Source organism: Bos javanicus, chromosome 15, assembly GCF_032452875.1.
Source record: "Bos javanicus breed banteng chromosome 15, ARS-OSU_banteng_1.0, whole genome shotgun sequence".
Taxonomy (NCBI): domain Eukaryota; kingdom Metazoa; phylum Chordata; class Mammalia; order Artiodactyla; family Bovidae; genus Bos; species Bos javanicus.
Genome location: NC_083882.1, coordinates 32,219,984 through 32,243,507, shown reverse-complemented (window position 1 = coordinate 32,243,507; position 23,524 = coordinate 32,219,984). Strand labels below are relative to the sequence as shown.

Sequence of the window (23,524 nt, the reverse complement as noted above, 5' to 3'; positions counted from 1 at the left end):
TTCTCCTTCTACTTAAATACTTACACAACATACATACTATGTATCAGGAATTGTTTGATCCCAGTAACAACTACATAATGGGCTTCCCTGGTGGCTGAGATATGAAAGATTTGCCTCCAATGCAGGAAACCCAGGTTTGATCCCTGGGTTGGGAAGATCCCCTGGAGAAAAGAGTGACAGTCAGCATTCCAGTATTCTCGCCAGGAAAACTCCATGGACAGAGAGGACAAGTGGGCTATAGTCCACAGGGTCGCAGAGTCAGAGACGACTAAATGAGTTTGAGAGAGAGAGAGAACAACTGTATAATGGAAGAACTATTAACTCGATTTTATAAGTGAGAAAGCTGAGAGCAGAGGTTAAGTAACCCATGCAAGGCCACACAACTGCTAAGTGGCAGAACCAAGAACCGAACTCCAGTGGTCTGGATCCAGAGTCTAAGCGTTAATACCCAAGGCTGTCTCTTGCAATATAGACACCAATCTCTCAAAACAGAGAAACAGAAGCTCAGAGTGCTGGAGAGACTGATTTAATGTCAGACAACTAAGAACAGGAAGAGCTGGTGCTCTTGGCAGTCTCTCTCTTCCTCTTAGGGACCGGCTTGGAAAATACCTGGAGTTTCCCGAAAGAATGAAAATTAGCAACACAACCGCATCCATTTCTGAGGTGTCCACTGTGACAATATATTGCATCTGCAAGTGACAAATCTGGGTCCCTCTGCTGCAAGCCTGCATGGTGACGGGTTTGTGTTTGTTTGTTTGTTTTTGCCTCTCTCTCATTCCATTCTTTCAACATGTTAGCCACCTCTCAGAGAAGGCAATGGCACCCCACTCCAGTACTCTTGCCTGGAAAACCCCATGGACCAAGGAGCCTGGTAGGCTGCAGTCCATGGCGTGGCTAAGAGTCGGACATGACTGAGCGACTTCACTTTCACTTTTCACTTTATGCATTGGAGAAGGAAATGGCAACCCACTCCAGTGTTCTTGCCTGGAGAATCCCAGGGATGGCGTGGCACAGAGTCAGACACGACTGAATCGACTTAACAGCAGCAGCAGCAGCCACCTCTGCTTTATAAAGCTCCAATATAAATAATGCACTCAAAAACTTAAATCTACCTATAATTTTTTTTAACCAAAGGTAAATCTTCCCTGTTTTCCTTTGGTCTCACTTCAAAAGGATCTGAGCTACCCCATGATAACGAATCACTCCCTTCGGTTTTCAAGAAAACCATCCCACTGTAATTCCCGGGAGACCAGGCAGTCAGATGAAAAGTGCTGAGTTTGTAAACAGTGCTGGAGTCACAGACTCGTTGTGGCCGTGCCACATGGAGTTGTGGAGACACATTCACAGCAGCAAGCCCTTCGCCCCACCTCTCTCCAGCATTTAGAAACCTCATTCTGTTGCTTTGGGATTTTTTCTTCTAACCGACACTGCCTTTTGAGTCCAGAAACACCTGCCTTACGATGGGGAGTAGAGAACAGAGAGCATGTTGTGTGTTAGAAAAGAAAGAGAATCGGTCAATCCCAGGCATACATAAACCCATCCTAGAAACGTATCATTATCCTAATCTTGAAGGAAGAAAAATTTCTTCACGTTTAAAAATCCTTCCAGATGACCAGATTATCTCATCTTTGCAAACACATTATGGTTCCATGTTAGTCCTATGAAATATCTTTTCCTTTCGTGGTACATTCCTGCCTTTGCTCCAAGCTTTGAGGAAAAAAAAAAAAATTGGAAGGTAGCCCACCCTACCCTACAACCTTCCCTGGTGGCTCAGATGGTAAAGCATCTGCCTAGAATGCGGGAGACCCGGGTTTGATCCCTAGGTCAGGAAGATATTCTGAAGAAGGAAACGGCAGCCCATTGCAGTACTCTTGCCTGGGAAATCCCATGGATGGAGGAGCATAGTAGGCTAAAGTCCACGGGGTGGCAAAGAGTCGGACACGACTTGGCTGAGCAACTTCACTTCACTCACTATCCTACAAGGGCTTCCTAGGTGGCACTAGTGGTAAAGACCCTACCTGCCAATGCAGGAGACATAAGAGGCTCAGGTTTGACTTCTAGGTCAGGTCAGGAAGATCCCCTGGAGGAGGGCATGGCAATCCACTCCAGTATTCTTGCCTGGAGAATTCCATGGATAGAGGAACCTGGCAGGCTATGGTCCATGGAGTCCCTGAAGTGACTTAGCACACATACATGCTACACTACAAATGAGATTGTTTTTACTTATTCCCTATACTATCCTCTCCTATCAGAGGAGAAAATAGCTTTCCTACCATTTTAGACAGCTCTAAACAAACTGTTTTGTCCCTTGGTGACATCTTCAGAAATATTTATCACCAAAGTACATGCTTCAGCCCCTTATGAGTGATCACTCAAACCCTGCTCACCTAGGCCCTCATCAATAACAGCTCTCGTGAGGGAAGTATCTGAGTATTATCTGCTCGTTTGCGGTAATCTGCTGAAGCCATGTTCTTTTTAAGTCTCCACGGTGAGGGATGTTAATTACTTGGGTAATGATGGAAGATTAAATTAAGGGACTAATGAGCTTAGCATGAAAAACACCAGGGCGAGCTGGCAAGCACTGAGCAAGTGAGAGGGCTGCTCTCCCCGACCCACGCAGGACGAGGTGGTTCTCTCATGATTCACGTGGCGCTGATGGCTGTTCCATGAACGCCACCTCTGCTGAGGGAGTCTGCCCTAATCAGGCACCTTTCCCAAAAGGCACAAGCAGGAGGCGGGGCTCAGAGGGAAGAGAAGCCCTATATGAATAAGACTAGAACAGAATGAAGAAAGAAAAGGCACTAAGAGATCAGCTCTTCATTAAGGTATCATAATTTCATGTGTGCGTGCGTGCGTACTAAGTTGCTGCTCTTTGCAACCCTATGAACTGCAGCCCACCAGGTTCCTCTGTCCATGGGATTCTCCGGGCAAGAATACAGGAGTGGCCTGCCAAGCCCTCCTCCAGGAGATCTTCCCAGTATATTACAAATACCTCAACATGAGCCATCACTACCATATCAGCTTGAAACATTTGGGACACGCTATATCTTGACAGCATATTCACTTGCTCCAAAGGTTTCCCCTAACGAGCCTGCATAAGGATGCATGGTCAAGGAATGGGCATGATGCTTGAGAGATTGCCAAGGAAGAGCATGGAGCTTAGAGTCTGAACTTTTGCTCTGTTGCTGACCAGATATGAGACCTTAAATAAACTGTTTGACTCTCCTCTAAACATGCTTCTTCATATTAAAAAGAATGGAGCTAACAATATCTGCTTCATTGGGTAGTTATAAAGATTAAATTGATAACACATGGAAAAGTGAATTAAAATATGTAAAATTCCATTAAAATATCAGTCACAGTTATCATTACAAAAATGAAGACAGACCACTTAGCTACTTCCCAGAAAGCCGTGAGTCTGTTTCTATGACAAATGGATTAAGAAGCACACAGAAGGTCTATGGGTATCCCTCAGCACCTCCTCGCCTCACACACAACAGATGCCAAATAAACATCTTTCAACAAACAAAAGGGCTTTCCCTCCAATGTCTTCCATTCCTATAAAAGCATAAGGCCATAAATAAATGTCGTTTAGAGACCATGGTTTGGGGCAGCCAGGAGCTCTGAGAGGCCTGTAATGTCCATTCTTTCTCTCCATTAAGTTGGAAGAGCCCGGTGAGATCACAGTAATACTTCAACAATGTCCCGACGAGACAAAGGGAAGAAACCACGTCTCTCACCTGCCAAGGGGCACGGCACCAGCTCTCCTTCCAGGCGCATTTCGACATCTCCTCCACTGCAGGTGTCCCCAGAAATCTTCCGATATCTGTCACCGCCCCCCCCCAAAAGCAAGAAGTCAGAAACATCAGAGTACAATCATGAAGGAACACGGACATTAGAGCTTATCTATTCATTTTCCTACAGAGCACGGAGGAGGAGGTTGACTCACTCTGAACTGCTTCTGTCTGTAAAGCAATTAGGCAGCCCAACATTCTGAAGCACGGTCCTAGGTGGGTTTCACATACACTGTTGACCCTTGAGCAACTTGAAGGTTAGGGGCACTGACACCCCTCCAACAGGTAAAAATCTGCATAACTGCTCTCTCTCCCTCAAAATCAAAGAAATTCATAAATAACTCCCCCAAAGGTAGGAAACTCAAACAGTCTGAAGAGAATTGGGGCTAGAATCCTAGTTCTTTTGATTCTATGTATTGTGATCTCTAATAAACCACAAACGTTTCCCCACACTTAGTTAATTAAGATCTGTAAAATGAAAATATGGGTGCTATATTTATTGATTAAAATCCACCTATAAGTGGACCTGTGCATTTCAAATGTGTATTGTTCCAAGGTCAACCATATCTCTTCAACATGCCACTCTGAAGACATGCGTTGGCTGAAGTTTATGACTTAAGAAGCAACTGGAATTTCAGAGAAGCTTACAGACTTGCACTGTTTCCCCATGGTGGGTGGGGCAGGGAGAAGAGTTTGCGAACATCACAATGTTAAATTTTGTGCAAGCTACCTGAAAGGTGCCAATGTGGAATTCTGTCATTGAGAGTATGAAAGGAACCCAGGTGGTCCCCTACACTCTCCAGCCAAGCAGACCTGATGTGTCCCGGACATGGCAACTGTGACCTACCCTCTGGTTCTCCTGTAAGTAGAACCCACAGGACAAGGCACGGGAGGGGCTAATGAATTCCCAGAAAACTCCGGATCCGGAACACAAACCTCCAGTGACAAATCTTCACTCATCTTGAAGCCGAAGTCACTGAAAAGACAATCAGGGCTTGCCAAGGCTGTTGGTTTACACACTTCAGGTATTTAAGCCCCTCCCGTGTGACATCTACTCTACTGCCCCACACCAGCTTTATAAATCACTTAGGGACTTCCCTGGTGATCTAGTGCTTAAGAATCCACCTTGCAAGGCAGGGGATGTGGGCTCGATCCCTGGTCGGGGAACTAGGATCCCACATGCCGCAGTGCAACCAAGCCCTTGGGCCACAACTACCGAGTCTAAGCACTGCAACTAGAGAGAGCCTGCGTCCTGCAACAAAGATCGCGCGTGTCACAGCCAAGATCCAACAATGCTGAATAAACACCTAAACATATACATATTTAAGTTACTTACCATGTCCCTTTAACAAATACTCATTTTTTTACACCAGTACATTTCAAAAAAAACTTTGTATCAGAGCCATAATTGGAAAACCAGTATCCATGCCATAAATGGACAAAAACAAGACAGATCATGATATCCAAAACAAGATAATACTGCATCTTTTAGCTGGATCCAGTTCCCCACCCAAAGACTCTGTGCCTGCCCTCTTTGTCATTAAAATGCATCAGCAAATGTGAAAAGTTTGCTGCATCTTACCCAGTGAGACTTTCTCCTTGACACTATTGGGGGAATTAAAAGAGAAATTTAAAAGAATAGCCTTTGTTCTAAACTAAGGATTTGCTGTTATTTAAGACCATGTCCACTTACGAAATAAATCACCCTGGCTTCCTCCTCATGTACTCTGGGACTTAGTCCTTTAGTCCATGAGACCTCCTGCTCGTGGGGACCACATCTCTGCCGCTCCCACCTGCTAGCCGGGTAAAGCCCTGGGGTAGGAAGCAGCAGCCCCGGGTCTAGTCTTGGCTCTGTCCTGTTACTGCCTGTCAATGCCTGAGCTGACAGCTCTGAAATGAGGCAGCGGTAATACGTACTTCCCGAGGTCTGGCCCAAACCACCAACTAGAAATCCAAAGGCATTTTCCAGGTTGGTGTGCTTTACCCAAAGGGTTTCATTGACTCTATTACATGTAACACGTACTACAGGGAAGGTATTAAGAGGGACACGGCAGAGCGGTTCACGTGTACATCGTGCCACAGTCCACACCAAACCCTCTACACGGAATTACTCACAAGGGAGGAGCTTCATTACTGTACCGAACAGGTCCCACTTGTCAAATCAGGCAAATTTTTATGGAGTGGCTGCTTTCAGTCTTTTGGGGGACTGCTGCTGCTACGTCGCTTTAGTCGTGTCCGACTTTGTGCGACCCCATAGACGGCAGCCCACCAGGCTCCGCCGTCCCTGGGATTCTCCAGGCAAAACACTGGAGTGGGCTGCCATCTCCTTCTCCAATGCATGAAAGTGAAAAGTGAAAGTGAAGTCGCTCAGTCATGTCCGACTCTAGCGACCCCATGGACTGCAGCCTACCAGGCTCCTCCATCCATGGGATTTTCCAGGCAAGAGTACTGGAGTGGGGTGCCATTGCCTAGGCAGAGCATTAATCACTCCAATAGCCAACTACCCTTCATAGGCAGTTTCTTCAAACTATAGGTCATAAACTAGCGAGCCTGTGAAAGCACATTGGAGGGTCTGGACCTGCTTCCTCCCCGCCCCACAAAGAACAGAAGACTGCAAAACTCATCACACTTGAAAGTAGGCCTTAGCTCACAAAACTTTTGTTTATATAGATGTGTGCCTGCGTCTACATACACAAATACATATAGGTAAAGAGGTATACCATACAATACACTCTTACTAGGGACTGCAGTCAAGAGTCTGAAATCCACTCTTATTGGCAACACTGGAGAATATAAAGATGTTAAAGAAACATCTGATGCTTTCAAACTGTGGTGCTAGAGAAGACTCTTGGTGCTAGAGAGTCCCTTGGACAGCAAGGAGATCAAACCAGTCAGTCCTACAGGAAATCAACCCTGGATAGTCATTGGAAGGACGGATGCTGAAGCTGAAGCTCCAATACTTTGGCCACTTGATGCAAAAAGCCAGCCCACTGGAAAAGACTCTGATGCTGGAAAGATTGAGGGCAGGAGAAGAAGGGGGCGACAGAGGATGAGGTGGTTTGGATGACGTTACCGACTCAATGGACACGAGTTTGAGCAAACTCTGGGAGATAGTGAAGGTCAGGGAAGCCTGGCGTGCTGTAGTCCATGGGGTCACAGAGAGGCAGACACGACTGACTGACTGAACAACAGCAACAGCAGCAAATTATAGTCTCCTCTTTCCTATCAGTAATCCCAGGAAAAACACCCATTCCTCCTCCAAGGTACCTACATCTTTCCATCTCCCATTACAATTATTTGTGTGCATATTGTTTCTTCTACATTCTCAGGCAATGCCTTAGATATTTTACTCAAGGACTAATTAACAAATATACATATGTATGTGTATTTACACACACACAAATATATATATGTGCATGCATGCGAAGTTGCCTCAGTCACGTCCAACTCTTTGCAACCCCATGGACTGTAGTCCATCAGGCTCACTATCAGGCAGGAATACTGGAGTGGGTTGCCATGGGGTGGGTTCCATTTCCTGGGATGTTCTCGACCCAGGGATCGAACCTATGTCGTCTCTAGTGTCTCCTGTATTGGCAGGCAGATTCTTTACCACTAGCACTACCTGGAAAGCATATATATATATATATATATAATATATATATATATAATATATATATATATAATATATATATATATAATATATATATATAATATACAGACACATACACACACACACACACACTCTTATTTCAGATAGAGAAGCAAATTTCCTTGAAAATAGGGCTCCTAAGGAAAAGGAGTTATCCACAATGGAACCTTCAGCATGTTCCTTTCTTGCTTGCCCTTGTGAAAATAAATCCCAGAGTAATCTATTCCTACATAAATTACTGCAGCATGCTTGGTTGGGGGAGGGGGGTGCTCACACCTCCATCACATCACACGGCTGAAACAACCAAATGGAAAAACCAACATAAAAAGTGCCCAGCACAGCTCCTGGCTCCTAAGAGCTGCTTAATAAATACTTGGTTCCTGCGAGCCGCTCCCTCTCTTCAGGGGAAGGCATACGCCCCAGCCTGTTGCCCACACTGCTGAGGGACCAGAAGAGCACTCGGTCCCTGGTGTGGATGGACAACCAACCATTCATAGTCCTCTCGGGTGCAGGAGCAGTTGGACACAACCACCGGCCGGTCGAAGTCTTCTCCGTTAAAGCACGTGGCGTGGGGGGTCCTCCGCTTGAAAACAGTCTTGTGCCCCAGCAGACACTCGTTGCCCCGCTCATCGGATGGGGACCACAGCTTGTAGTCGTTTTCTGTGCAGGGGACCCCTGAGGAGGAGGAAACGTAGCATTACGGGCATGCCCACGCAGGGTTTCCTGTCCTGCCTGTCCCGTGGCCTGGCCACCCACTTCCCGGGCCTCTCGCTGACGCCCAGCGAGCATGCAGGCCCCTGGAGCTGCCCTGACCCTCTCACTGGCTGGCTCTGGGGCCAGGCAGCACCTGCCTCTACTGTCCCCAGAAACACAGACATCCACCTGAGAAAGCGGGGAGGGAGCAAGCCCCCCTGGCGCTCACAGTCTAAACTTCTGAAAGATTTGAGCAGATTCTGCAGTTTCCTTTAGAACCAGGTCCCCAGAGGTGTTTGTCTCTGGGGAGTTAGGTCAAGGCTGGACTCCCGAGAGGTGGCATCACTGAGGAGCAGTGTTCCCTGTCAGATTCCCAAGACAGCATGGACGCATCTGAAGTGTGGCCCATGAGCAAGAGAATCCACTGTCACTGCTTGGAAGGTGCAGGACCTTCATGGAAGGAGGCGGAGAACTGGTCAGACAAGCTGGTCACTCCATCTACCCACATCCACTCAAAATTTAAAAAGACTGGTTTCCATAAGAATTCCAAAGTACACCAATGTCTATCCTAGCAGTTTATGTCTTTTTTATATGTGTGTCTTTGGTTACATTAAATGCTGCCTGAAAAGATTAACTACTGTCAACTCAATACCATCCCAATCAGCAAGCATTTATTAAACCCTTACTGATAAGGCTATCAGGCCGTCTAGTGGGTAGAAGATAAAGATGCACAGAGCAGGTTCTTATACCTAAAGACCTATGATCCAGGTGATGAGAGATGACACACAAAGCATGGCAGCTACAAATCTATAATCCAAGGTGTGAAGAGTACACGCCCGTTTTGGACACAGAGAAGAGGGCAGAGGTCCGGTTGGGTTATAAGCAGCCAAGTGCATTGGGTCCTGATCCATGAAAAGGATTTCAACTAGCAGAAATTGAATGGGTAGGCCACAGAGCATCCCAGGCAACTGGAATAACGTCAGCCACGGCAGAGAAGGCGCAGAGGGCAGGGTTACGTGGGGCCAAGAAGGATGCTGCAGAGGTTTACTCCCCCTGCTCCCTTACTGGCAGGTCCTGGGCCTGGACCAGCAGATAGAGACGAGATCCCAGACAGCTGTGAGAGGACCCTACACCATTAGGAGAGTCTACCCACCAAATGTGCCAAACTGGAACTGCTAGTTTGGAAGAATAATTTTCAAGCATTTATTCATTCACTTGTTCAGCACACATACACCTAAACCCAGCCTGTGCCCATGACTGCACAGGAAATGAGGATACAGAAAACGCATGGCCCTGTTAAGAAGTGCCTGAGTAACTGCCTCTGAATATCTCGTTTACTTAATGCACATGTGCTGTCGTCAACGGATTACAGACCCTTCTGAGAATATCTAAGCTGCTGCTGCTGCTAAGTCGCTTCAGTCGTGTCCGACTCTGTGCAACCCCATAGACGGCAGCCCACCAGGCTCCCCCATCCCTGGGATTCTCCAGGCAAGAACACTGGAGTGGGTTGCCATTTCCTTCTCCAATGCATGAAAATGAAAACTGAAAGTGAAGTCGCTCAGTTGTGTCCAACTCTCAATCCAAAAACGAGAGGATCTCTGTATACGAATAGCTGATTCACTTTGCTGTACAGTAGAAACCAACACAGCATTGTAAAGCAACCACACCCCAATTGTTAAAAAAGGTACTTCCATGAGAAGGGCCAAGGGGGCAGGGGCTTACCCAAGGCACTTGTGGCATTGACCTGGAGGATCAGCCAGCTGTGGATGTTCTCCTTGTTGGAGCCGAAGATGGTGAAGACAGTGCTCTTCTCGCCAGGCTCCGTGAGGAGCCCGTACACAAACACGGGCTTCTCCGAGAAGACGAACGTTTTCCAGGTCTCCCCTTCATTGGTGCTGTACCTGCCCAGATGTAAGAAGAGGATCCTTGCAGTTAAAGTCTGGGGGCAAGACCTTGGTTTCCAGATAACAGTCACCTGTAGCAGGAACCAGAGCTCCTTGGGGCAGCGGCTGATCCCGGGACAACGCCAGGGAAGTTTAAGGTTGTGACAGAAAGCATGGAAACACTCAGAGATTGATGCTGTCGATGAGAAAGGAAACAGGAGCCAACTCCATGGGGTTCCAACTGGCCAGGGTGGAACAATGTGAACTTAAAAAAAAAAGAGAAATGATGATAACAGATAATACAGTGAATGAAAACAGGGCATGGGTCTGTACATGATAAAGAAAAAAGGGCAGAGAAGGGAAATTATTATATCACAGTACTACCTAATAATTGTTAAAAAAACAATGACAGAATGAGAAAAGTGACTGTGCTGTAACCCTATTGCAACAACCAAGTCAGACAAGATTATCTCTGGATGCCGAAAACACTGGGTAAAAGAATGTCGGGGACCAGAGCGTCTACATGGTCTAAAGGTACCAACTCACTCACTGCAGAGGAGGAAACATAATTTACAGCGGATGATCGGAGTCACAACTCTTGCAAATTTAGCAGCACTCGAAGTGGGACAAGACAACCTGATGTCATGTACCTCTCAGACAAAGCACTGAGGATGATGCATCATCTAGGCAAGAGTCCATGCAAATGGATGAACTGACAATGTGGAATGTTCTATGCGACAACTGGCCTGGAATCTTCAAAACATCAAGGCTATCAAAAACCAACCAAACAGCCCAAGAGGCAGAGGACTTGTTATAGATTAAAAAGAGACTAAAGACAAATGCAAACCCTGACTGAATCCTAGATTAGGAAAAAAATCAACAGCTACAAATAATATAGGACAACTGAGAAAATCTAACAGTCTATAATACTTATAGTAATGCCATCATCAGTGGCATTGGATGGCATCACCAATTCAATGGACATGAACTTGGGTAAACTCCAGGTGATGGTGAAGGATAGGGAAGCCTGGCATGCTGCAGTCCATTGGGTTACGAAGAATCAGACACAACTCGGTGACTGAACAACAAAATAAGTCATACTAAGTTCATGATCATTTTCTTGGGAATGATAACAGCATTCTGACTGTGTAGGAGAAGACCTTTATTTATTTAAGATATGTGTATTGAGCTATGAAGGGGTACAATATCTGCAACTATTTTTCAAATAATTTTCCCCAAAACGGAGGGATAGATGGATGGAAAGATGGCAGACAGGATAAACAGATGACAAAAGCAAAGCAAACAAAACATTAACAACTGGTGATTATTACACAAAGTGTAAGTGAAGGTAACATGAGTACTTTTTTACACAACTTTTACAACTTTTCCAACTTTTCCCATAGTCTCAAAAATTAAAAGCTGGATGAAAGTGTGTCCTGAGAAAAGGCAGACTACATCAGAAAAAGAGTGCAAGCCCTCTTGGGAAAAAAAGCAGCACTGAATTCAATGTATTGATTTTAAATTAACTTTTGTATTAAAGAGGAGGAGGAGGAGGAAGAGGAGAGGAAAATGTGCCTGGTACTGGCTTCATCACCCAGCAAGCTGGTGAGATGCTCACCATAAGAAACCTCTCAACTCGAGTGGGCTCAATTAGGGTCACAGAGCTGCTGGGTCTCTCTGAAATCCAATTTAAACACAGAACTTTTCTTTCACTTTTCTCAAGTTTTTGAGATTTTACTTTTACTCAGGATCTTAATACTTGATGTAAATCTTTTTTATGTCATTCAATTCAAGCACTTCCTCTTGAGATTACTAAAACTGGTACTTCTGCAAGAAGGCTACGGGTTAAACCGTGGTCATGGTGGGGGTGGGGTGGGGACAGGGCAGAGAGGACTGAGCAATCTCCTCTATAGATCTTCCTAAGAAGGGAAATTCTCTTCCGGCTGACATGCTTCTGGTTTAAGCTAACCTGAAGCAGATAAGGAGATAAGTTAACTTCGTCTCCTTCTTCCAACAGGGTGATGAGCTAAAGGCTTTCAAGCTCAGTCACATCTGATGCTTATCGACCCCAGTTGCCCACCAGACTCCTCTGTCCATGAAAGTTTCTAGGCTAGAACACTGGAGTGGGTCGCCATTTCCTACTCCAGGAGATCTTCCCAACCCAGGAATCAAACCTGTTTCTCCTATGTCTCCTGAATGGCAGGCAGATTCCTTACCACTGTGTCACCTGGGAAGCAAAGGCTCAGTAGCATCTTTAAAGCATCCGGAACCCGCAGAGTCGGTCTATCAACCAACCACGATGGGAACTACCCCTCTGCTCTGCGATCACAGTGGAAGTCTGTCTACTTGCACACCATGTAGGTAATTCTGTTGAATAGCTCCTCGAACCCAAGATAACCTCAGGAAATGAATCATCCCGTTTCTTGAGAAGTCCCCAGCAGACTCTGACGACAACATATTACTGAGACTAAAAGGTGCTCGGCTGAGTGCAGCTTTGTACTGAAGAATAAACTGTGCCTTTAGAAAACAGTGCTTTTCAGAATTTTGGAGAAAGGGCAGTCACATCATCAGCTCAACAGTTAAGGGATCACCTATTCTGGGCTGAATTCTGATCTCTGAAGGAGAACTTGTGTTGGTGAAGTGAAAATGACAAGAACCTTGCAAGAAAACAAACCAAGACATCTTTATATTCCTAACAGTCATGGAAGAAGATGTAGGGCCTCGGCCCTTAAGAAAGGAGAATTCAAAACATTCAAATAAAATACAGACATAATCTCATGGCCAAAAGTCTCAAAAAGATGAGACTATATACACAATGATGATAAAAATATAATATAACCAAGATACACTAAATAAGGGACGCAGGGGTAGAAACTCAAAACACAAATCTATGGTTCCACAGAAAGGTCCTGATGAGCTCAGACTTTTAAAGAACATATCTAAGATGAGAATAGAGTCATATAACCAAGGGCAAAAACTTAAAGAGCCATAGCAATCTGCTAATTAATTTTAGCTGTAATTCTTCATACTAGTAATCTGCAGGAACAGTGACCAAACAGCTCAAACTCAAAATAAGCCAAAGGTAATGCTTCAAATTACCAAAATAATTGGCAGATTAGTGGGCAATCTAACTTGGTTACCCAGCAAGTTCTGAAAAGAATCAGAATGGAATGGGATCATCCATCTGATGGTTAATGGTATAAATAGCAATGACAGAGAAAAGCAGAAGAGGTTAGTCAATTTCTATGTTGGGTTTATCTTTATTAAGAAGAATGATCTTCAAACTGGACAAAGCAGGAAAAAAAAAGGAAGTTACAGGAAAATGAATACAAAATAAAGCACATTTGAGGGAACTGAAAGATTTAAAGGAATGATTGCAAAGTTCCTTTTAATAATCTCTAAAAAGAACCACGAGAACAGATAAAGATCTCAAAACTAGATGAGAAAAAAGTAGTTTTATTTCCCTTAAGAAGAAAAAAGTGGTTTCAAGAATGGACTATGAAACAGCTGATTTGAGAGAACTTAGATACGAAGGAAGGTGGAGCTGGGAACACACACGGTTTCACACACAAGTCACAACAAACGAACCCTGTTTCTTTTTCTCAGAGTTAATTTTTGATTTGAGAACAAGGTAATGGTAAGGGTCTACTTTTCATAAGGATATTCGTGGCAGTGGGCTGAGGGGACAGTATTGGCTGGGGAGGGGCATGTGGATATTTTCTAGGATGATGGAAAATTTCTCCATCTTGACATGCAACCTTCAGAATGGATGAAATGGTGTATTTAAGATAAGAGCATCTCATGGTGTGTAAAGGATATCTCAATTAAAAACATAATTTAGTAGGAGCTACCAGCTTGAGAAGGCTGTCAAAGTGCAAAAACAGTTTTAGGTTTTTATTACCAGAAATCAAGTCTCTAGGATCATGTGGGTATCAATGCCAATGGGATGTGTATTTCAGGCTGCTGGAGGCAGATCAGGCCCCCTCATCTTAAAGCCCTGATAGTGTGAAAAGGACCCAAGGGAGAACCTAGAGGGTGCAGATTCAGGATCCTACAGCACTGGAGGGAAGGAACTGGGGCTGTCTGCCATGGATGGGAGATGCTCTCTGGACAACAGGGAGGGGTCCTCAAGCATCTGAAAGGCTTTCAGCAAAAGAGGAAATACCTGCTGGGTGCGTCTCCTGGAAGCAGAGCTGAGCCCACCGCATAGAAATGGGAGTGAGGAAGATTTAGGCTCTCTCTGACTTGAGAACTTCCACTCGTAAGGGAACGGATAAATAAATAGAGTGCATGAACACACGAACAACAAATTGTCCCAAGGTGAAATAGAAGCTTTTTATTTTTCAATTTGGCGAAGTCTCCATCACTAGAATTATTCAAGCAAAGACTGGGTGATCATCCATCACTGATGACAGGCAATTCCTGCAATGGATGGTGGAAGACGGAACTAGAGGATGTAATGTTGCCAGATTCCTGCTGCGTATCTCCCTGTGGACATCCCACAGCCATGTCAGTTCACCCTGACCAAATCTGCACTCATCCCCCGGTCCTTCCGGTTGACTCCTTTTCCTCTGTTTTTCTGTGAATGATGTGGTCATCTTGACCTGTCACCCGCCCCAGCCCCTGCAAACTGTCTGGTCAAAAAGCAACTCCTACAGACTTAGTCCTGAAAATGCTTGGTCCCCATCTAAGCAACATCTCTCACCTCCAGTCTTGGTCCTTTGAAAATTCATGCTCCTGGGTTTCCCTGGTGGCTCAATGGTAAAGAATCCATCTATCAATGCAGGGGACATGGGTTGGATCCCTGGTCTGAGAAGATCCCACTTACCTTGGAGCAACTAAGCCCATGAGCCACAACTGTTGAGCCTGTGCTCTAGAGCTCAGGAGCCACAACTACTGAGCCCCTGAGCTCTAGAGCCCATGCTCCTCAATGAAAGAACACACAGCAATGAGAATCCCAGGCACTGCAATTAGAAGGTAGCTCCTGCTCACCCCAACTAGAGGAAAGCCTTTGCAGCAACAAAGACCCAACATGGCCAAAAATAAATAATAAACAAAAATTTAAACAAAATTTAAACAAAAAATAATAAACAAAAATTAAAACATTCATGCTCCTCAACCTTGCCAGAGCCATCTTTCTATACAAGCCATCACTTCAAAAGCAAAGTCCAGTCTCTCTGGTAAAGCACATAAAAGTCCTGGGGGGCTCTGGCCCCTTCTCACACACCCACCTCAGGCCTCAGTCCGCACACCTCCACCCTGAGATCTACATTCTATCAACACTAAAGACTTGCACCTTCCACTGATTCATGTTGGTCTCCTCTCCCCTAAAGCTCTTTCTGCCCCTGGGACAGTACCCCAGCATTGTTATTTACCCTTGAAGTCTCAGCCCAAGGTTCCTCTCCTCCCAGCAGCCTGCCTGGCCCTCCTTCTGTGGTTTCCCCTAGGACCCTGCGCTCCCCTCGGCTTTATACCTGTAACCCAGCAAGACTCCATGATGCCTCCCCCAGGCAAACCCCTCCCCCAGGTTCTCTGCTGCAGTTCCTTTCTGAAATACCTAGATAAGAGTATCTGATGCACATTTCCTGAGCTGTTTTCAGCTCAGTTCAGTTCAGTCGCTCAGTCGTGTCCGACTCTTTGTAACCCCATGAATTGCAGATGCCAGGCCTCCCTGTCCATCACCAACTCCCAGAGTTTACTCAAACTCATGTCCATTGAGTTGGTGATGCCATCCAGCCATCTCATCCTCTGTCATCCCCTTCTCCTCCTGCCCCCAATCCCTCCCAGCATCAGTCTTTACAGATGCTAAAACTACCAGCAAATGGAAGATGTTAATGACTTGATGACAATGAGCGTAGCTACTGGAGCCTAAGGATGGATAATGCAAACCCCTGTGACACCACACTGTTACCTCAATATCAAGCAATCAGAGAACTTTGCAGGGCTGGTGTGTATGTGTGTCTCTGTATGTGTGTGTGTCTATGTGTGTGAGTGTGTGTCTGTGTGTGTCTCTGTGTGTGTGTGTGTGTATGTTCTCAGTTATATCTGACTCTTTCAACCCTATAGACTATAGCCCAGCAAGCTCCTCTGTCCATGCAGTTCTCCAGGCAAGAATACTGGAGTGGGCTGCCATTTCCTGATCCAGGGATCAAACCCGCATCTCTTCTCCCCTGCAATGGCAGGCAGATTCTTAACCACTAATGCCACCCGGAAAGCCTCATCTGGTCTTTACACACTGCTACATCTAAAATGGATAACCAACAAGGACCTACTGTATAGCACAGGGAACTCGTCTCAATGTTATGTGGCAGCCTGGATGGGAAAAGACTTTGGGGGAGAATGGAATATGTATGGCTGAGTCCCTTCGTTGTCCACCTGAAACTATCACAATATTGTTAATCAGCTATACTCCCACACAAAATAAAAATTAAAAAAAAAAAATGCTCTCCTGCAACCCATCAGGGAGCTCAAGCCTCTTGAGCTCTAGCTGTCCTAGACTCCTTGTCTGATGCCTTACAATAAATGCCGCTCTTTTCTTCACCCAGTGTCAGTAGATGGGCAAGCAGACCCAAGTTTGGTTCAGTAACATACCTACTTATTTAATGACCTGATTTTTCAGTATCTTCTACGACAGCTACCATTTATCAGGAATAAGACTTCTTACTCACTTTTCTGCCCCTGGCACACAGAAGGGCATTAATTAATATTTACTTTAAAGGAAATTAAATGAACCGCATTATATATATATATATATATATTTTTTTTTACCCCATTTGTCAATTTCTCAACAGTTAAAGACTGATAAGAACACCTCCTCCTCTATAACTCAAGGGGCTGAAGAAATCACATGGGGGTAAAAATGAAGTGGGGGTGACTTTCAACCATTAAAGTTACTATGAGATCAAGTTCTACAACCAAACAAACTGGTTATCTGCCACCTCCCACATTCTGGAACTGTGAGGCTGCTTGCAGAACTCAGGTCTAGAAAAGACAGCTGCTCTGCTGGGCGGAGTCTTTGCAGTGGCTTTTCAGGACTCACAGAGGAAAACCCTATGAAATCTGAAATCTCCTATGAGGAAAGAGGCTTTGGGGAACATCCAAGGTATTAGTAACTACTGATAATATCCTTATGCTGATAGGCGAACCACCGGGAAGAAACAAAACTGATTGTGTCCCTCTAGATCAGACCGACAAGCTAGGGTTTGGGTTTGTTTTTGGTCAGAGTGTAAAAACACAACACCCCCCGCTCTCTGAAGAACACTGATTCTACACAAGAAAGACCTGCAAACCCCTGAGCAGGCTCTCAGTGACAGCATACTGAATGAAGGGGTGAGTGACTCCCAGAAGACACGCAGGAGCAAAAACAAACTGTTCCTCCTCTTACTCTCAATTTCAATTAACAACAACAAAGAAAACAGCCTCAGTGGAGAATCTCAGCAGAAGCTGAAACAAGTAACTGTAAACTCTTAGTTAGCTGTGCTAATTAGGGAGAGAAAGACATGAATAATTAAAAAAAAAAAACAACCAACAAAAGAAGAACCCACCTAAACTTAATTCTTTCATTAAGCAAGGTTCCAACCTCTGTTCCACCAAACCTCTTACTAGAGTTAGATGTTACCCCTTACTCCCTAAGGTTGGGGAAGCTTTGCATCAGAGCTTGTCCCCCAGTCTCTCCCTCCAGCTGGTTCAGAAACATCTCGGAGCCACAGTGGGGCTGGCCGGCTCCCAAAGGATGCCTCACTAACCTCTGTATCCTCTCTTCCTAGAACAACAACTGGCTTCTCATGGATATTCAACAAATGTTTGTGCAATTGATCTAAAATGATGCCTAACAGAAATATGTTCAATTTCTGTCCAGCGTGAACCTGAACTCCTGACAGTCACATTCTCACCAGGTTGCACACATCTGGGGGCCCCCCGCCATGCACATCTGCATTCCAGGGATTGTCATTTACCATAGAACACCACAGAACTGCCCCAGACCCCCAGGGGTTTGTAAGACTGTTATGCCACCCCACCTCTTCCAGTTTTATTAACCAGGAAAAAAATTAAGCAGCGCTGGAACACTAAGTGTGCATGACCTATTTATCGAACAATCTAACATTTACTAAGTGCCTGCTAGCCTGCGTAGAATAGAAATCCTCGTCTACAAAGACCGTGTTAATGAGTTGAGGAATTCAGGCATATGATGAAAAGGTAACTAACAAATGGAGGCAGTATGTGCTGAATGCCAAATCAACGAGACGGCTGCCAATAAACGCCATGAGACTCGAAGGAGGGAGCGAAGGCTTCGGCTGGGGACACCAGACTTGGAAGGATCTGAAACCCTAGACCAGCAACAGAAGTCCAGTTGAGTCAGAAGGAGCCTCCACTCACGTGGTTTAAAGATCTGAACTAATTACAATAGGATTTTCTGCTTCTCTTCTGATGACCTGATAGCTCAGAAGTCAAAAGCAGAGCAGCAGGAGAAGCAAGGGAAAAAACAAAACTCTGTGAGCAACATACAAATGCCAGGTGGCTGCACTACACAGGTTTTGGCCCAGCTCTGGCTGATATTTGGGACACACGCACCTGTCAATAGGAGGCCTGAACATATTCTCAATTTGCAAACGCGTTATTTGAACCACACCTACAGACACCTCCAAATGAGCTGGGCAAACAAAGGAACACTAGAGAGCCCATCTCCCACATGTCTACGACCCCAGAGTCATTGTTCAATGTCGGCGGAGGGCCCTGTGATCTCCTGGCAGCAGGTCTCATTTCCGGATCATGTTTTGCTGCAGCTAGCTAGCAATGACTCTGCGTCCCCTGAGCACATATGCACCGACAGATGGTGTAAGAGGACCAGAATCACGTTAACTGCTTCAGAAAAGCTAGTTTGGAATGCAAATATAGTCTGGAGGAGAGTTAAACAGGGAAAATCAGGAAGTGTGTCTCTGCAGTCTGACTGCCACACACAGAATGAAATGTATTCCCAGGCGGTCAAACTACCACGGAAGTCCCCTACCATACTCCTCCCAGGGTGTCCTGGATGTCACACTGTATTTATGTATCTTAGCGGATGGACTCCCTGCGAGTGGAGGAAAACATCCTATTTCTCTTTAGACACACGTCACCCAGCACTATCAGTGCTTGAGAAATGTGTGAGATGGGAATTAATAAATTAGTGGATAAGGGACTTCCCTGGCGGTCCAGTGATTAAGACTCCATGCTCCCGATGCAGGAGGCATGGGTTTGATCCCTGGTCAGGGAACTAAGATCTTGCATGCCACATGGCATGCCAAAAGGAAAAAAAAAAAACACATGCTACAGAAAAATTAATGGATAAATAAATGATGACATGAAGGCGGGAAGCAGGTGCCCTCTGACTGTCCTCCTCTTTACAAACATCAATCTGAACGTGGACACAGCATGCTGCGTACAAAGAGGGCTTCTTCTGACTGCTGGCTCTCAGGCAGCCTCTGACCAGAGCTGCACAGACTAGAGAGCAGCCGAGTGAACGGCAGAATGCCAGGACTTTGGTTCTCCCTGTTTCTTGGAGGCCAGGCTGCTCAGCACAAGTCCAACTACCCACAAGGGAAAGAAACCAGCTGTTAAGATCTCTTTTTTCAAACCACCCACCTCTCTGTCTTGCTGCTGGTCCTGTTTCTAAAAGGAGTAAAGGAAAAGAAGGCTCTCTTTCTTGCATTAAATGAGATGATTATAGAAGCCCTTTCCTCATCCTCCAGCAATCTGTCTCGTGAATTCAGCCCCATAACAAGAAGTGAGAGCTAGTCTGCCCCAGCCTAATGTTGACAAAATTAACCTTTGTCACAACTTGGACAAAAGTAATGAAAGAACTGGTCCTGATAACATCAAATTCAAGAAGGCAGAGGTTACTAACTCTTGACATTTTTGCTTTTCAGAGGAATGTACAGCAAAGAATACAGAATGTAATTTAAAGACCTGAATGCTAGTCTTGCCTGTTACGAACAAAGTGGTACTTTGAGCAAAGTACTTTCTGAGCCTCTGTTTTCTCATCTATAAAATGAAGCCATTAACCCCAAATGTCCTTTGCAGGTCCATCTGTAAAAACCCCAGAACCAAAGGTTATCATAGTAAAAGTCACCTGTTTATCAAATAACATGCATTCCTGAAATTATTACTCATGTACTATTATTAATTATTATTATTACTCATTCTATGAATAACTGTGTCACACACAAAGCTAAGAAAGACAAACTGAAGAGCCTCCAGTTAATTTTTTAGTCATTATTAATTTATATTTTATAATATAGAGTTGCACTTTTTCAAATCAATAAAATTATTTCTTTCGTTCCTCTCTGAGATAGGAAAGGCAGATTTTCTTTATAAACAAGAAAAAGTTTAAATAATTTCCTTAGTCACAAATTATGCGGTCAATAACCTAGTAAAACAAATAATCCACTTATAATCACAGAGTTAAATTTCTGGAAGAACAGTATAATGTTAAAAAGCTTCATCAAAAAATCCAGAAATTAATCATACTAAGTGAAGTAATTGACTATGCCAAAGCCTTTGACTGTGTGGATCACAATAAACTGTGAAAAATTCTGAAAGAGATGGGAATACCAGACCACCTGACCTGCCTCTTGAGAAACCTGTATGCAGGTCAGGAAGCAACAGTTAGAACTGGACATGGAACAACAGACTGGTTCCAAATAGGAAAAGGAGTTCGTCAAGGCTGTATATTGTCACCCTGCTTATTTAACTTCTATGCAGAGTATATCATGAGAAACACTGGGCTGGAAGCACAAGCTGGAATCAAGATTGCCAAGAGAAGTATCAATAACCTCAGATATGCAGATGACACCACCCTTATGGCAGAAAGTGAAGAGGAACTCAAAAGCCTCTTGATGAAAGTGAAAGAGGAGAGTGGAAAAGTTGACCTAAAGCTCAACATTCAGAAAACTAAGATCATGGCATCTGGTCCCATCACTATAGATGGGGAAACAGTGGAAACAGTGTCAGACTTTATTTTTGGGGGCTCCAAAATCACTACAGATGGTGACTGCAGCCATGAAATTAAAAAACACTCCTTGGAAGGAAGGTTATGACCAACCTAGATACCATATTTAAAAGCAGAGACATTACTTTGCCAACAAAGGTACGTCTAGTCAAGGCTATGGTTTTTCCAGTGGTCATGTATGGATGTGAGAGTTGGACTGTGAAGAAAGCTGAGTGCCGAAGAATTGATGCTTTTGAACTGTGGTGTTGGAGAAGACTCTTGAGAGTCCCTTGGACTGCAAGGAGATCCAACCGGTCCATTCTAAAGGAGATCAGTCCTAGGTGTTCTTTGGAAGGACTGATGCTAAAGCTGAAACTCCAGTACTTTGGCCACCTCATGCGAAGAGTTGACTCACTGGAAAAGACCCTGATGCCGGGAGGAATTGGGGGCAGGAGGAGAAGGGGACAACAGAGGATGAGATGGCTGGATGGCGTCACTGACTCGATGGACCTGAGTTTAAGTGAACTCTGGGAGTTGGTGATGGACAGGGAGGCCTGATGTGCTGTGATTCATGGGGTCGCAAAGAGTCGGACACGACTGAGTGACTGAACTGAACTGAAATAAGCCAAAGAGAGAGAGATAAATATTGTATGATATCACTTATACCTAGAATCTAAAAATGATACCAATGAACTTATTTACAAGACAGAAACCGACTCACAGACACAGAAAACAAATTTATAGTTCCCAAAGCAGGAGAAGGGATAAATTAGGACTTTGGGATTAAAATACACACACTACTTTGCATAAAATAAACAACAAGGACCTACGGCATAGCACAGGCAACTACATAGTTAAGTCCCCTACATACAAACCTTCAAGTCGTGAACTTTCAAAGATGTGAAAATGCACGTGGTTCCAGCAAGGAACCAGAACCTGAGCCATCAACGTCAAGCATGAATGAAATTGCGGCTTGCCCTCCGTCTCCTATTGCTGATGATCCTTCAGCTCCACCATCTCCCACCTCCTCTCCCTCCTCCAGTCGGTAACTCTTCTTGCCTGCTCACTCGATGCCAGCCCCTGTATGACAGCTGTTGTGCTGTACTATTGTACTTTTCAAGGTACTAAACTGTAAGACTTAAAATGTTTTCTTCATTTTTGTGTTTGCTTTTTATGTATTATTTGTAGGAAAAGTGTTATAGACCTATTACAATACAGTGCTATATAGACGATTGTGTTAGTTGGGTATACTGAGGCTAACTTTGCTGGACTTAGGAACAAATTGCTCTCAGAATGTGCAACTTATTCATATGTAGGGGCCTTACTGTACTATTTTATAATAACCTACAATGAAAGAGAATATAAAAAAGAATTTATATAGATTTATATATATGTATACACGTATAACTGACCACTCTGCTGTACACCTGAAACTAACACAACACTGTAAATCAATCAACTGTATTTCAATAACATTTTTTTAAGGCTCCATGGAGACACTTACTTCAGCTCGTTGGTTTCCATGCCCTGGGCAATGGCCATGATGATGCCGCCATGGTCCCCCCACGTGTAGTAGTGAGGTCCGGGCAGAGCCTGAAGAGAGAGACAGACAGTCAGTGCTCATGCCACTGCCAGGGAGGTGGCCAGGAAGAAACAGTGCACACCTTGCACACATGCACAGGCACACACAGCAGGGATGTCCCCACCTGGGTACAAATTCCCATTCCCAGAGCACTTCACAGCCATTATCTCACCTGCTCCACACAGCCCCAGAGAGGAACAGAGCAAGTACTCACATCCCAATTTTTAAATTTCATTTATATATACCCAGCTGCACTGGGTCTCCGTTGTTGCACGTGGGCTTTCTCTAGCTGTGGTGAGTGGTGGGGCCACTCTCTAGTTGTGGTGGGTGGGCTTCTCATTGGGGTGGCATGTGGGCTCAACAGCTGTGCTGCACAGGCTTAAGTTGCCCCAAGGCATATGGAATCTTCCCAGACCAGGGATTGAACCTGGGTGCCCTGCATTGGACGGTGGATTCTTAACCAGCAGACCATGAGAGAAGTCCCCAATTTTTTTTTGCCAAATGATAAAACTGGAGTTTCTACTAAAAGTGGCAGACTGTAAACTGCAAAGGTAGGAATCAAACTCAAATCTCTGACTGTCACCAAGCTGTGATTAAAAATAACCAACTAGGGACTTCTCTGATGGTCCAGTGGTTAAGGATCTGCCTTCCAATGCAGAGGACACAGGTTGGATCCCTGATCAGGGAACTAAGATCCTACATGCTGAGGGGCAACTAAGCCCACGCACCACAACTACTGAGCCTGCACACTCTAGAGTCTGGGCACCTCAATGAGACCCAGCACAGCACCCCCAGAACAAACCATTAACCAACTGGAATTCGGGTTCTATTGTGACAGAATAAGCCCACTACAGCCCATCTTTCCTACTAATTACAAATAAAAACCTTTGGACAAAACACAAAAAGATAGCTACCTGAGGATGCTGAAAAGTAAACAAACTCAGGCAGCTTGTGAAG

The 23,524-nt window shown here is 44.8% G+C and overlaps 1 protein-coding gene across 2 annotated transcripts in view; it reads right to left on the bottom strand.

Annotated features, from left to right (window-relative positions):
• The window catches only part of SORL1 (sortilin related receptor 1), a 170,122-nt gene that overhangs the window by 74,958 nt on the left and 71,640 nt on the right, over positions 1-23,524 (bottom strand). For both annotated transcript variants that reach the window (XM_061440624.1, XM_061440625.1), the window contains exons 12-16: positions 22,490-22,578; positions 9,859-10,037; positions 7,932-8,118; positions 4,642-4,770; positions 3,741-3,826 (exon numbers count right to left, since the gene is read on the bottom strand). In XM_061440624.1, coding sequence (XP_061296608.1) covers positions 3,741-3,826; positions 4,642-4,770; positions 7,932-8,118; positions 9,859-10,037; positions 22,490-22,578 — 670 coding nt within the window. The remainder of the gene's footprint in view (positions 1-3,740; positions 3,827-4,641; positions 4,771-7,931; positions 8,119-9,858; positions 10,038-22,489; positions 22,579-23,524) is intronic.